The sequence below is a fragment of the Salvelinus sp. IW2-2015 genome, linkage group LG30 (assembly GCF_002910315.2).
Source record: "Salvelinus sp. IW2-2015 linkage group LG30, ASM291031v2, whole genome shotgun sequence".
NCBI classification, from domain to species: domain Eukaryota; kingdom Metazoa; phylum Chordata; class Actinopteri; order Salmoniformes; family Salmonidae; genus Salvelinus; species Salvelinus sp. IW2-2015.
The window spans coordinates 19,149,635-19,165,659 of record NC_036869.1 but is presented as its reverse complement, the minus strand read 5'-3'; the positions used below and the strand labels follow the sequence as shown (position 1 = coordinate 19,165,659).

Sequence of the window (16,025 nt, the reverse complement as noted above, 5' to 3'; positions counted from 1 at the left end):
ATGGAACGGGACACGCCTAAATAAAGAATAGGGGGGGGGGGGGAATATTGCTTCACAACACATTCAATTTCTGAATATGGCACCTCCGACGACGGATTTGGGCTCAGGAAGTGAAATGGGCTAGGAACCGAGGAAAATGCTTAACGGGTTATGCGTTCTTTCTGGAAGGCATAGAATTCAGTACAAAATGGCTTCTTCCTCTTTTATGGATGTCTCTTAGCAAATCTGGGTGGTTGGAGATTGAAGTTGATGTAGATGGGGCTTACTGCATTATTAAAAGCTGTCTGTTTATTCATCATGGCTTGTTGACTTGATCGATGAGCTCCATGAACCATATTAATATTCAGTCTTCACTTTTGAAATTCATCAAGAAGACGAGATTCATTAGACTTTAAGCATTTGTTTGTAATTCAAATGTGACAAAAGTTACCTTCGCTGTAAACCTAATTCTGAGAAAGCACCACTGCAAATCCTTAATTAAAGTGCAAATATCTGACGATAACGAGGGATGTACTATTCATTCGGTGTAAGTGTTTGGGGGAACAATACAAATCGAATTAAATCAACTGAGTGTGAACTGAATACATTGGGCAAAAGCAGATATGCTGGGCTGAAGCTTTGTTGATTTGAAAAAGGTTGTCCTCATAAAAATGCTAATTTCCTTCATAAAATAATATCCATCGTAGATTTATATTCAATGTTATGCAAAGTTATTTTGGGAGTAAGGAAAGTAATGCTTTTGAGGTCTTCATCATTCCAAGGTCGATATAGTCTGACTGTGAAATACACACGATATCAAATCAAATGTACTTCAACTGCAACAGACACGACCACAACACTAACAATACACTCAAAGCACTGACAAGCACAGAGCCATAAACCTGCCTTGCCAACACACTACAAAACACTACATTTCCCAACACGCCTGTGGAGATTTTGATTTAGATTTTTTTTCAAATCTGATTGGATTCCATCAATTGTCCATAAGTGGTAAATTGACGTGTGCATTAGATATCAATGGGGAGGAAGTGAGTGAAACAGGAAGGGCACCCATGTTGGCTCCATCTCCTCCTCCTGTCTGGAGCCAACATGGCGTTGGTTTACCATCTACCAGGACAAACACACACCTGACACACCTGTCAGTGAGGACTTAGCCAGAGCACCGATCCCGTAGACACTGGAGTTCCTCTTCAGACGAGGCAGGATGGAAGTGGTGTCCTCCATAGAGAGCTGTAGAAAGGGATGAGGCGAGGAAAGAAAGAAAGAATTGTGGAAGAGAAAGGGGGGAGGAATTGCCGATTGTTGAGAGGGGGCAAAACAATATTATTGGTTGAGGATTAGATATGCAAAATGTAAATTCTACTTAACAATCAAATACAACTACCATCATATTAAGCAAAATTGACATTACATTATCCAACACATCCCAAATCATATCGGCACTTTGGTCAAACCAGCAATAGTCAGCACAGTGGTGCAGTAGTTCAATGTGCAGACACTGGACTCTACCTGTAGGGCCTGTGATTCATATGCTTGATAAATAAAGGAGCATCACGCTAGCAGCTAGCGTTATTAGCTACCGTAGATTATGGTAAGGTTATTACAGCTTCTTATCCCCCAGCCGGAGATACTATGTAACACAGGCAGCACAGTAGATTAGCAGCAACGCTAAGCTAGAGAGACGGGGAGAGAGAGGGAGGGAGGTGGGACGGGGAGAGAGTGAAGGACAAAAACTCTGGTTTATCTACAGACAGAGTGAGCCGAACCACGCGGCGGGACGGAGGAGGAAGAGGGCGAGATTAGCAAAGGATTTACATTGATTCCCTTGCTGTCACGTTCCTGACCTATTTTTATGTTATTTTGATTATGTTTAGTTGGTCAGGGCGTGAGTTGGGGTGGGCATTGTATGTTGTGTGTGTTTTGGTTAGTCTATGGGTGTTGTATGTGTATGGGATAGAGTATTGTTAGGTTGTCTAGTTATGTCTATGGCTGCCTAGATTGGGTCTCAATCAGAGACAGCTGTCATTCATTTGTCTCTGATTGGGAGCCATATTTNGGGGGGGGTAGAGGAAGAAAGCCAGGAGAGATATACAGTAGGTATGTGTGTAGAGGAGGCGGGAAAGGGAACGCAACAGAGAGGAGGATTAAAAGAAGAACAGCTACAACGACAATGACAGCAACARAAAATGACAAATAAGGTGTGCAAAAGATTCGCAGGGCGAAGCCAGTGGTAGTAAAGTACTAAAKATTTGGGTGGAGGGAGGAAGAGAAAGAATGTGAGTGATGGAATATCAAAAGAGGAAGAGAGATTTGGACGAGGCGGCCGGGGGATTTAAATATTGATACATTTTGGATAGATTAGATATGAGAATTCACTGTCTGTGAAGGAATAGATTCTCTCATATCAGCTTGACCATCTGCTTTGGAAATCGGAAAACAAAACAAAAAAATGGTTGTATTGCCATTGAAGTCAGTGTTGGTGTTTGTCGTGCTTCCCTCCCAATAATAGTATATAACTAATTATTCATAATTTAATAATATCTTATATTATCATAACACATACTGTACTTAGAAATAGGACGAAACTGTGCCCCTTGTGAGGAAAACCCATACATAAAATGGTGCCCCGTGTGATGTCATTCTCCTGCTATCCGCCAAGTCGATATTCACGTCATAAGTAATTCCCCTCAACCACACCCACAAATTAGGAAAAAACAAACATTATTTTCCAGTAAAAAAGACAACTTCATCATACATTTGTAGTTATACAGAAATAACAAAACATGCCAAAAGCTAGTGTGTTGTTCAGTGTAAATGTAACCAGGTCAAACATCCCGACATACAGTTCAGAATGCTCCCACGTAGGGAAATAGAGCCTGCGAGAACAGCCCTGTGGCTGCAGGCTATTCGGTATGGGAGAGTGGGAAATTGTGGGGACCTGGAGTCCAAGTATGCTATGTGTGTGGAAAATATTTCAGTAAGGTAAGGTAAGACATGTAACTTGTTTAGTATAGTCTGTATGTTTGTGTTGTTGGTCTTGGTTAGCTTAATGTTCTGGTCGGTAGCTAGCTGGAACTCACGAGGCTGCTAGCGCCACCATAAAAAGAGGCATGAGGGAAGCCCTACAATATTATGTATTTCTAAGAAGTGAGAACTCTCAGGAGCAGGGCAATGTCGAAAAGTACTTTTCTTAAATGTAGATTTGTAATTGGCTAAAACAAGAATACTACAAGAAAATTGTGTTTGAAAAAGGGCAAGTGTTTTCTGTGAGCCAATAGGATCAACAAGGTAAAAATGGGTTGTTTTCCCCCAAGGCGGGCCGGGTCGCGACATTCTATCTAATACCGACTGAGAGCATACACTCATCATAGAATTGTGGAATCTGGCCTATCATCATCATCATCAAGCCTATCATACTCCAATGTTATGATAACAAGGAAAGGCTTGAGGTCAAATCTGACCTAGTTGCCAGGGCCAACAGCAACTTCTGCAGGCAGTTAAGTGGCCCTACTGCAGCATGCCCATTGGCCATTGCATTTTGTCATAAAGAATTAGGCTGGCCTTAGAGAGGTGTTGGAAGTTGGTTGGATATAATGAGTATTGCTCAGTCCAACCTAGTTGAACAGACTAGATTTGAGATTCACAGATACATTTTAGATTCCATTCCCACATACTCAGGGGCCTGGTGTAAATTATTGCTAGGAATATGTATTATGGAGACTGGTCTTGAGAAGGGCCTGAAATGTCCAAATTAAACATTCCCGACTGTATTGCCATTTCTTGTTGTTTCTATAGGAGTATGTATTGCAACTGCAAGGGAATCTTTTTTCACTTTGTAATACCTTCTTATAAAACACCTCATGAGTTGTCAGAGTGATTTAGCAATCCCCGTGAAGTCCAAGCTAGCCGCCCAGAGGGTTTCAGTTTTAGTTGGGATGGTGATAAACGAATCCCACAAAATGCTGAATTATTCACTGAAGAAAGTGACCGGGGTCAGTGCTTACTCTTTACTTACGAGGGCTTGCGGTGTGGGGTGTCACTAGAAAGGATTTATCATTAACAGAAAGGGTGCGCATGGAGCAGCAGGGTGTCAGCGTCCTTGGAACTTCTTCCTAGCAACAGGCCCAGTGATTTCTGGGAACAGGTTTCCCCCGGTGAAGCACTTTTGTGTCAATCGACCAATCAGACATCAGGAGTTGTTGCCATCAAATCGTGTTGTTGCCATCAAACTCTGGCCAGTCCAGAGGAGTGCATACTGTCTTTCTAACCTTGTGTGTTACGAGGCTGCTGGCTGCATCCACCTTCAGCTCAGCTGCCACTACTGTGTTGACATCATACTGTGGCATCTTTGAATCACAAACTCATTCATCTGAATCTGGACGGATTTCATCCACCATATCCAGAAATATATGGGGTAACATTTTTTTATTTATCACAACGTCTAAATTAAACTGTGTTTTGCTACTTGTCGGATGGGGGATGGGGGATGGGGGGGGGGGTCCCATAAAATATCAAATCGCATATTAAGTATAGTAGAGCATGCTTTCTTTGTATTTAAACATCTGTGGTGGTCTTGTTGGTTGTCAATGTGTAGTGTGTTTTTTCTGTTTAAAAAGAACCCGTTGTGTATTGCAATTCAGCCCTGTAGCCTCTTTCAAGAGAGAAAAACCAAACAGCAACAGTGGTAAAGGAGTGAGATGGATCGTATGCTATGTCCCTGGAGTGGGAGATTATATATAGCACCGTAATGGTTTTGGCTCTCGAGACCAGCTCCGGTGACCTCTGTGAGAAATTCAATACAAACCATCTCTGAGCAACATTATGTCATGGCACTCTCAGTATAGGAAGCAGCGTGAACGAAACAAGCTCAATTTCACTACTAGATATGAGAAACCATGAAATGACTCATTTCCTCGATGGCCATCTTGGCTCAAGGATCCATTTGACATAAATATGAAATACACTCGAGAGTAGAGCTGGAATGGTATAAAATCCAGACAAATTATATTTCACTTCAGGGGGATAAAATGTACTGTATATCGAAATGTCCTTCATACCTGCTCCCCATCTTTCCGTACAGGAACAGCGTCCGCTGCTAGAAAAAAAGATAGAAAAAGCAGATAGAAGAACATGAAGGCAGCCTTATGCAACCATTACTGAGTAGAGCTGACAGCACTCTCCAACATTTATGCTGACATTCACACAAAGCACTAAAATGTGATTATTATTTGCACCAACTGTTAGCACATTAGGAAAAACTAATATGTGTCATTATAAGCCAAGATCTTTAGATTCCTATACTTGATTATGTTTAACGGCCTCGAATGACAGTTTGGTATGTCATATTTCAACTGCATGATCATTAGGATGCATTTGATAGTAGGCCTACTAAATCATGCATTCAAACACATTAAATGCTAATCTGTTATGTTTTCATTATTATTCAACTGTTAGTAAGGCATATTGTATTATTATACCCAAAATACAGAAAATATAGTAAAGTAATATTATATTGGCACATACTGTAAATTGACACTGCATTGCGTGCCCTCTTCTCCACACAGATATAAGCTGAAAAAAGTCATTAATTGAATTCAAAATCCTTAAAACACTTGTCTGTATTGTTTTATATCCTAACATCTCACTTTAACATGTATACAGTTAAAAGGGGAGTTCTTAATTGAAACACATCTTCATGACTATCTAAGGGACCCCATCTAAATCTGAACACGTTTAACACTTGAACGTGTCCTTTAAACAGGCAAAAAAAACAGTAAAGAAATAGATCCAACATGAAAGAAAGTCAAATTGAGTTCTAAAATCTGATTTGAAACACTTTAACTACAGCTGAGTTGAYACACAGGGGAACCTGGAGGCCATTTTCCTCCATCAGACACTCACACACCAGAGACCTCTAAAGCTGATGGAACTCCAAGATAACCGAGGAGAAAGAGGGCGAAAAAAAGAGGGCGAGTAAGAGGTAGTAGCACTCAATGTGGAAAAGAAAACCAAGGGTATACCAAGATGGGGCTGAGAAAAAAGGACAAAACTACGAGGAGGAGGAGGAGGAGGAGGAGGAGAAGGAGGAAGAGGAGGAGGAGGAGGGGGAGCGTTCCAGTAGGCCAATATTTTAATGATATCAATTGGTGTCCATGGTGTGTTATCAAGCCTGCATCTTAACCAATGGAATGAGAAGGTGGTGAATATTTTTTTGTTGGTGTTAAAACAATCGTCACAATATTTCTTACAGTGAATTGTGTCCACAGTTGATCACCACCTCATGTGTGAGGTCCATCCATCTGTAAAACATGCACAMAAAAAACAGGCCCAAACACACTCATCTTTTCCCACGCTTGTCACCCTGGCCTGTCAAGAGGTTTTCAATCTTCATAGGCATCACTGTCATCTAACAGCTTGTAGTAAACTAGACAGGCAGACCTCTTGATCTCATAGAGAACTRAGCCTCCTCCACTTTGCTGTAGAATTTGTCTCGTTGTAGAGAATTTCCTTTCCCTCATTCATTGATGATTCAAAACATCTGAGTCAGATATTGAACCGTTTGAGAGGAGAGGTAAGGTCTCAACCGTCACAGCAGTCTTATGATACAACTGTACAATTACAAAGGTGGGGGAAAAGCTTTGTTCCGAGCTATTGTGTGAGCTGGGGAAGGGTAGGACTAGGTTCACGCAGTGGGCGAAATAGCAGGGGCTCGCCGCTCTCGCTGCACTGAGCGAATTCCTTACGGGTGCATTAGCCTGCTGTGACCAACCGAGCGGAAAGCCAGAAGCCGCGCGGGTCATCAAAGCAAACGGCGGGGGAAGGGAGAATCGTCGGCCACTGCCGCAATCGCTCCTGACAGATCTCGTGGTTCGGAATGTTAAGGACCACCGTCATCTGTCTTTTGCGATCACTTGGGGCCGAGTAGGGCGTCTTGGCTGTCACACACGGTGGGTGACGTACGCCCTAACGCTGATTCCGGGTGAAGGCCAAAGCCTGACTCATTTCAGCTCCAGTACCAGTGCCAAATGGAGTTCTAGCAGGACATAGTACTGAACATTTTTTATTCTGAGTGCATATGCAGCGACTATCATGGTAAGATATGGCCACGGTAAGACCAGGGCTTGAAACCAAAGTGACAACGTGGGGAAATGGCACCTCGACCTTTCAGCATCGATTTCCGTAGCCTATATGAGGGGACTTTATTTGTGATAAAAACTGTTGGAGCTACCATAAATACTGTCAACCTAATATACAAAAGCATTGGACCCGAAATACATACCCACTGGGCACAGACATCAATTCAATGCCTATTCCACATTGGTTCAACGCAATTTCATTGAAATGACGTGGGAACAAAGTTTATTCAGCCAGTGTGTTCCCAGTGAGTAACTACTGTGTAAAAAATGAGTTGGACAGCTGTTCCAAACTATTATTGGAGGAAAAATCACCAAAACAACATGCTACTAATTCAAATGATATGTCTCAGAGATTAAGTTAACACTTAGCCACCCTAACACAAGCCATGCTTCTCTTTGTCTTCTTTTCTCCATTCCTCCTTTACTCTTCTCACCCTTCCAAATTCCTTCCTCCCATCCTCTTCCCTCTCCCTGAGCCTCTCTCGCCCCTCTTCTCCTATGACCACTAGCAGTCTTCCACTCTAATGGTCAGTAGCAGCTCAACCATGACCACCCGTCAAGTAAATTCCATCGACTAGTCACCTTGGCCCCATGTCCGTCACCTTGCGAGTCGTCTGTCAACTCGCGTCATCAGCCGTACGGTGTATGCGACACAGTGAGCATGCTCCGCTCAATACCGAGCATCCGTCAGTCAGTCTGTCAGCACTTTTAATGAAATCAATATTGGGGGGCATTCCTGTGTAATGCAATATCTCAAAGACACTCAATAGAACTGAATAACAAACAAGATGAGCGGTGCAAAATAGTACACAACAAGCTACAGCAGGTCTCTGGCCAGGTCAAGGCTTCAACAGAATGTTCAGCAGTGTGTTTTCATATGGGAAATTGAAGAAGGCCTACAGTGCTTTGCAAAAGTATTCATCCCCCTTGGCGTTYTTCCTATTTTGTTGCATTACAACCTGTAATTTCAATGGATTTTTATTTGGATTTCATGTAATGGACATACACAAAATAGTCCAAATTGGTGAAGTGAAATGAAAAAAAGAACTTYTTTCAAATAATATGAAGAAAACAAAAATGGAAAAGTGGTGCGTGCATACGTATTCACCCCTTTGCTATAAAGCCCCTAAATAAGATCTGGTGCAACCAATTACCTTCAGAAGTCACATAATTAGGTAAATAAAGTCCACCTGTGTGCAATCTCAATGTCACATGATCTCAGTATACAGTCGTGGCATAAAGTTTGAGAATGGCACAAATATTAATTTTCACAAAGTCTGCTGCCTCAGTTTGTATGATGGCAATTTGCATATATTYMAGAATGTTATGAAGAGTGATCAGATGAATTGCAATTAATTGCAAAGTCCCTCTTTGCCATGCAAAGAACTGAATCCCCAAAATACGTTTCCACTGCATTTCAGCCCTGCCACAAAAGGACTAGCTGACATCATGTCAGTGATTCTCTCGTTRACACAGGTGTGAGTGTTGACGAGGACAAGGCTGGAGATCACTCTGTCATGCTGATTGAGTTCGAAATAACAGACTGGAAGCTTCAAAAGGAGGGTGGTGCTTGGAATCATTGTTCTTCCTCTGTCAACCATGGTTACCTGCATGGAAACACATGCCGTCAGCATTGCTTTGCACAAAAATGGATTCACAGGCAAGGATATTGCTGCCAGTAAGATTGCACCTAAATCAACCATTTATCGGATCATCAAGAACTTCAAGGAGAGCGGTTCAATTGTTGTGAAGAAGGCTTCAGGGCGCCCAAGAAAGTCCAGCAAGCACCAGGACCGTCTCCTAAAGTTGATTCATCTGCGGGATTGTGGCACCACCAGTACAGAGCTTGCTCAGGAATGGCAGCAGGCAGTTGTGAGTGCATCTGCACGCACAGTGAGGTAAAGACTTTTGGAGGATGGCCTGGTGTCAAGAAGGGCAGCAAAGAAGCCACTTMTCTCCAGGAAAAACATCAGGGACAGACTGATATTCTGCAAAAGGTACAGGGATTGGACTGCTGAGGACTGGGGTAAAGTCATTTTCTCTGATGATTCCCCTTTCCGATTGTTTGGGGCATCCGGAAAAAAGCTTGTCCGGAGAAGACAAGGTGAGCGCTMCCATCAGTCCTGTGTCATGCCAACAGTAAAGCATCCTGATACCATTCATGTGTGGGGTTGCTTCTCAGCCAAGGGAGTGGGCTCACTCACAATTTTGCCTAATAACACAGCCATGAATAAAGAATGGTACCAACACATCCTCAGAGAGCAACTTCTCCCAACCATCCAGGAACAGTTTGGTGACGAGAAATTCCTTTTCCAGCATGATGGAGCACCTTGCCATAAGGCAAAAGTGTTAACTAAGTGGCTCGGGGAACAAAACAACGATATTTTGGGTCCATGGCCAAGAAACTCCCCAGACCTTAATCCCATTGAGAACTTGTGGTCAATCCTCAAGAGGCGGGTGGACAAACAAAAACCCACAAATTCTGACAAACTCCAAGCATTGATTATGCAAGAATGGGCTGCCATCAGTCAGGATGTGGCCCAGAAGTTAATTGACAGCATGCCAGGGTGGATTGTAGAGGTATGGAAGAAGAAGGGTCAACACTGCAAATATTGACTCTGCATCAACTTCATGTAATTGTCAATAAAATCCTTTGACACTTATTAAATGCTTGTAATTATACTCCAGTATTCCATAATAAAAATGTCTAAAGACACTGAAGCAGCAAACTTTGTGGAAATTAATATTTGTGTCATTCTCAAAACTTTTGGCCACGACTGTATATACATACACCTGTTCTGAAAGGACCCAGAATCTGCAACACCACGAAACAAGGAGCACCACCATGCATGCGGCACTATGAAGACCAATGAGCTTTTGATAACAGGTTCAGGTACAAAGTTGTGGAGAAGTACAGATCAGGGTTGGGTTATAAAAAAATATCAGAAACTTTGAACATCCCACGGAGCACCATTAAATCCATTATTAAAAAATGTAAAGAATATGGCACCACAAGAAACCTGCCAAGAGAGGGCCGCCCACCAAAACTCACGGACCAGGCAAGGAGGGCATTAATCAGAGAGGTGAATAGTTATGCACGCTCAAGTTTTCAGTTTTTTTGTCTTATTTCTTGTTTGTTTCACAATAAAAAATATTTTGCATCTTCAAAGTGGTAGGCATGTTGTGTAAATCAAATGATACAAACCCCCAAAAATACATTTTAATTCCAGGTTGTAAGGCAACAAAATAGGAAAAATGCCAAGGGGGGTGAATACTTTCACAAGCCACTTTGCTAAATGTCTCACCACCCATGAAAGACAAGAAATTAAGTCAATGACAGATATGTGATTGATTGATGAAGGCCTATAACATCTGCAAAATAATTTTGAGTATAAAAACATTAAGAGCACCTGTTTGTCGCGCTGGTATAAAGGATCGGGAGACAGGTGCAGGAATGCGTAATAGGGGTTTTTATTTACCCAAATTACAGCGTGCCATGTAAAGGCACGGGGACGAAGACCAAATAAACACGTATACAAAACACAGGGTTGAGACCCAAACAAAAGAGCGAGGAGTACCTTTAATAAATAACACAAGCGCACAATAATTAACACATGGGACGAAAACCGTAATCATCTGCGCAATCCACAAGGGCACGAAAGCCAAAACGCACAGCACAGGTACTCACACGCACCAACGGACATTGTAACAGTAATCGACAAGACCATGGAAACCAAAGGGCACATATATACAAATACTAATCAGTGGGAATCGGGGACAGGTGTGGATTATGAACGTTCCAGAGGGATCCGTGACACTGTTCTTTCCATGACATAGACTGACCAGGTGAATCCAGGTGAAAGCTATAATTCCTTATTGATGTCACTTGCTAAATCCACTTCATTTAGTGTAGATGAAAGGGAGGAGACAAGTTAAAGAAGGATGTTTAAGCCTTGAGACAATTGAGACATGGTTTGTGTATGTGTGCCATTCAGAGGGTGAATGGGCAAGACAAAATATTTAAGTGCCTTTGAACGGGGTATGGTAGTAGGTACCAGGCGCACCGGTTTGAGTGTGTCAAGAACTGCAATGCTGCTGGGTTTTACGCTCAACAGCTTCCTGTGTGTATCAAGAATGGTCCACCACTCAAAGGACACTGTGGGAAGCATTGGAGTCAACATTGGCCAGCATCCCTGTGGAATGCTTTCGACACCTTGTAGAGTCCATACCCGGTGAATTGAGTCTGATCTGAGGGCAAAATGGGATGCAACTCAATATTAGAAAGGTGTTCCTAATGTTTTGTACACTCAGTGTATGTGTACGCCGCCAATAAAATTTGACGTGACCATTTGAAATCGAATAACCTCTTGCCATAAACTGCCTCATAAGGCCTGTGACGAACCATTATAGTAAGCACGCTACACTGCTGAGATTTACATTGCTATGCTAATCTTCCTTGATATAGAACCATGGGACAAACAAAGACAATGCTGAGTGAACACGGTTGAAGAGCTCTGTTGTCTCCCAGACAATGACAGAGTCTAGGAATAAACACAGCTGCCAAACCATTCATCATGAACAACATCCGTTATGAACATAATGGAATACGCTGTAATAACTAGGTTCGGCAGGCTACGCAATTCACCGGAAAAGCAGTAGGATACAGTAGAATCAGATCATGCTCTCTTGTTGACATGGCATGGTTCCTCTGAATGTTTCCCAGAGGATCTCAACACGACGTGGGGATGCGCTGTTGACCCATATTTACTGTAAGTATCTCCCCTCCATTCCGCATCCATCGCCCTCACTCCATACCAGATGCTATTTATAGCAAGTTACGCTTATTATAACAATAGCGCTCGCGGCAATGGGCTGTTGTAGTTAATCACAAGAAACCCACCTCAGTTCACATGTGATATCAAACGGACCATTGCACGTGATAAGATACACTAACATGGGCATGTCTATTTAGTCGACGAAGCAAGCCGTTTATTTGTTTGGCAGTAAGTATTGGTAGGAGTAATATAGTGGTATTTTACACAAGTTACAGCATCTTTCTAAAAACCCTATGTGTTAAATACTACAGAAGCAAACCATGACAGAGAGAGAGATGAAGAGAGAAATGAGAGACCCAGTCAGAGGGAAAACTCCCTTACAGCGAACAGGGAAAACCCTAGTGTCGTTTCCTGCTACAAATTCTACGTCCACTAACACCTTCCCTAGTTTGTTTTCAGACACACACATTTCGCACACTCATTTGTCTCTTAAACGCCAGGCTGGCTTTCATTTCCACGCTCAATACACATGCTACACATCCTCCACAGACTCAATGACAATCAAAGGTCATCTCCGACCGCGAGCCTCCATTTGTTTTCATAAAGGAACTGGCAAGTGTTTAAAAAGAGGGCAATCCCTCTCTCCTATGTATCCCCCTCAAACAACGACACACCACGTTTTAATTCATCTGTTATACTATCTACAGTACAACACACTCGCGATAATATCTTATCCAATCGGAGAGGGATCGAGCTCAGTGAAATCAACTACTGCCTATGTCACAGCTGGACGGGCCATACGAGTTCCACGGACCATGTGATTCCATTCAGTCAACAGTATGCTCCATGAAGCTAGTTTTACCACTGAAACTCTCTTGAGCCATACACCTCAATGTAGCTACACCGGCTGTATTAACTACGGGCACCGTTAACTTTCCTCAATTAACCTACATGTGCAGCGCACCCGGGCTCACACCTGGGTTTGACCGGTTATGACTCATCCAATGCGGGTCATAGTCCAGCCGAGTGAGTGTGTGTGTGTGTCTGTGTGTCTCAATTGTATACAGTACCTCTTAACCTGAAATGCGCTGCCGCACGCATGCTTCAATGTATTACCCGCTGGCATGACGCACTCCGACAGAGGAGAGGAGCATTTACGATTTTCTCAGACACAGCGAATGGTTACCTTAGCTCTATGTCAAGGCAAGAGGGCAGTTAAACAAGAGGGAGTACACACACACACACASACACAGACACACAGACACACACAGTCAAACTAACAGTCCATTTCCTCATGACCATTCCTCCATCCATCTCTCCCTCCCTCCAATCCTTCTTCCATAATGAAATTCAGAGGTCTGCTCTCTTTCTCTCTGCTTCACTCTTTCCTTTTTTTCTCTCTCTCCATCACTATTTATACGTGCAACAGTACACCATACAGACACTGCTAACAGGATTTCTCATCATTCTTTTCTCTCTCTCCCTCCCTCCCTCTCTCCCTCTCTCTCGCTTTCTCTCTCCTCTCTCTCGTTCTCTCCTTTCACCTGTCTCCCCTGAGATCATTGTAAACAGCCTCTAACGTCATCGTTCAGTCTCTCTGTCTCCTCAGAACCTTCTGCATCTCTCTCTCTCTCTCTCTCTCTCTCTCTCTCTCTCTCTCTCTCTCTCTCTCTCACACACACACACAACTATCGCCATCCGCACATGGTCGTACAGCCCATCCGTGATATAAAGCAGAAATGTCAACCCGAGTCGCCCCTTATTCCAGTCCACTACAAATCGTCTCACGTCCTGCCTTCACTTCCACTGCCATGCTGGTGCCTTGCCATCTCTCCCTAGTCCCCACACACATTCAGCATTCACCATGATCAAACAAAAAAACTCTCCTGTATGTCTAGCCTCGGTCGGACGCTGCTGAGCCAGGTTAACCCAACACGTCTCCATAGAAACGTACATACAGTTTCAGAGGAGAAATTGAGAGCCCTCCTTACCTCCCCCACTCCCACCCTCTTCCATTTCTCTCGTCACTGGGGGAAAAGCAGAAGGGGGAAAAGATGGGGGTCTGCTTACTGATGGTCCGGGAGCCGATGCAGCCCATGGTGTCTCTCTCTCACAGAGGCCTTGGAAGCAGCAAGCGAGGAAGCGCCACCCTTTCGCCAGGCATTCTCTCCACTCCTCTTCTCTCCTCCCGTCTCGCTCCGTATGTGTGTGTGCGTTTGTGCACGTCTCTCACTCGCTCTCTCTCTCTCTCTCTCTCTCCTCCTCTTGCTCTGCTTTTCTCTCGCGCGCTCCCTCTCTCTCTCATTACCTCCGTCAAGCACACTGGCACACACCACGAGACACACAAAGTCCAGTGTTGCGATGCTGGAGCATCCCAGTTAGTCAGTCAGCAAGTCAATGTGTCTGAGAGCAGGGGAGGATGGAGGGAGGGAAAGATGACAAGCAAGTACTAGTTACTTCAATGCCATTAATATCCCAACTCTCTAAATTATTTAAGCATCACAAATTTAGCAGAGATATTGACCTATTCTATGAAATGSAAATGTCCTCTGTATCTTCCGCCGGTGTGAAGAATGAGTGTCTAGTATATATMTTTTCCCCCACCTCTCTCTTTYTCTCTCGCTCTAACAATGCAGTACAGCTGTTTTCCTCTCCTTCTGCCCCTCCCWCTTTCTGTCTCTCTCCATCTCACTCACACAATATGCATATGAACACAGAAAGGGATTCAATTGTGAGGAGGCGAGGCAGGAGGACAATGGAAGAGTCCTTAAGCTCTCGGACTCTCTCCTACTCCCTCAGCTTCTGSTTTTATGCTCAGAGTCAAATCTCACACGTTGAATACTGGCTTTTCCCCTAGGGAGCTCAATGCTTTGACAGCATTGGCTGTCCAAAAATGTCAAATGTGTTCAAACTGATAAAACATGTTTAAAATACGCAAACATCTATTGGTTAATATAGAATATAATAACTAAAATAATAACTTATGGGTAAGTATTCATCTAACACCAAGAGAGAGAGACAGATGGAGAGGAAGAGAGGGGGAGCTGAGGAGGAAGGAGTGAAGCGGGGGGGGGAGGGGGGCTTTGAGTCGTGTTATAGAGCGACGGCCTTTAAAAAGCTACGAATCCCTTTGAAAATGGCCTATGTGGTTATTCTTGTGTCAAAATTGACTACAAAGTGTAAACAGGAAGTCAATCTCCTCTTATGTAAACAAAGTTAGGAAAATCCATGCCTCACAACAGGTTGGGTTTYGATTTGACAATGTACATTTGCATTTTTTTACTTGAGAAATACTGCACCAAGCACCTTAGAGGTAAGATTGTGCAACTCAAACATCCTTGGAAAAATCACAAAACATTTATGACAGATTACTAGAGTAACTTTAGATTCATTCTGGGGATTTTGAGTAATTGAAATAGGCTTAATCGGTCAGGAAACACTCCTCCAAAACTGAAATCTAGTTTTTGTAATGAGCAACAGAAAAGCACCCTTGCCAATTGGCGTGTTCAGTGGCTCTTTAAGGAGTGGTGAGACTGAGATGCACAAATTAGTATTTTAGGAGAGAGGGGGGAGGGATGAGGAAGGGTGACAGAGGAGGAGAGGTGAAAGGGAGACAGAGGCAGGGATGGATGCTCGTGGGTCTGCATACAGAAAAAAAACATACAGCCATATTTCTATTTATAGCTCTGTTGTGTTGTGTGTGTGTGTGTGTGTGTGTTGTGTGTGGTGTGTGTGTGTGTGTGTGTGTGTGTGTGTGTGCTGGCATGTGTGTGTGTGGTGTGTGTGGTGTGTGTGTTGTGTGTTCTGTGTGTGTGTGTGTGTGTGTGTGTGTGTGTGTTGTGTGTGTGTGGTCACGCCCTGGCCTTAGTTATTTTGTTTCTTTAATTATTTATAGTTAGTCAGGGTGTGACATTGGGGGATGTTTGGTGTTGTTTTTGTCTATGTTTGGCGTTAGTTGCGTGTGTCTGCACTTTCGTTTGATAGCTTCACGGTCGTTTGTTGTTTTGTCTAGTTTGTATAGTGTTTCGTTGTTTTGTTTCTTCTTCTATTAAAAAGAAGATGTATTTATATCACGCTGCCCTTGGTCCTCTCTTTTCACCTAACGACGATCGTG

The 16,025-nt window shown here is 43.2% G+C and overlaps 1 protein-coding gene across 4 annotated transcripts in view; it reads right to left on the bottom strand.

Annotated features, from left to right (window-relative positions):
* Positions 1-14,523, bottom strand: part of LOC111955323 (AF4/FMR2 family member lilli) — a 23,294-nt gene extending 8,771 nt beyond the window's left edge. The window contains exons 1-4 of one of the 4 annotated variants that reach the window (XM_023975527.2): positions 13,982-14,523; positions 5,524-5,571; positions 5,058-5,095; positions 1,137-1,230 (exon numbers count right to left, since the gene is read on the bottom strand). In XM_023975527.2, coding sequence (XP_023831295.1) covers positions 1,137-1,230; positions 5,058-5,095; positions 5,524-5,571; positions 13,982-14,009 — 208 coding nt within the window. In that variant the 5' untranslated portion in view covers positions 14,010-14,523. Of the gene's footprint in view, positions 1-1,127; positions 1,231-5,057; positions 5,096-5,523; positions 5,572-13,981 lie in introns of all 4 variants that reach the window. The other 3 variants (XM_023975526.2, XM_023975525.2, XM_023975528.2) reach the window with 3 other exon arrangements.
* Between the last annotated feature and the right edge of the window lie 1,502 nt (positions 14,524-16,025).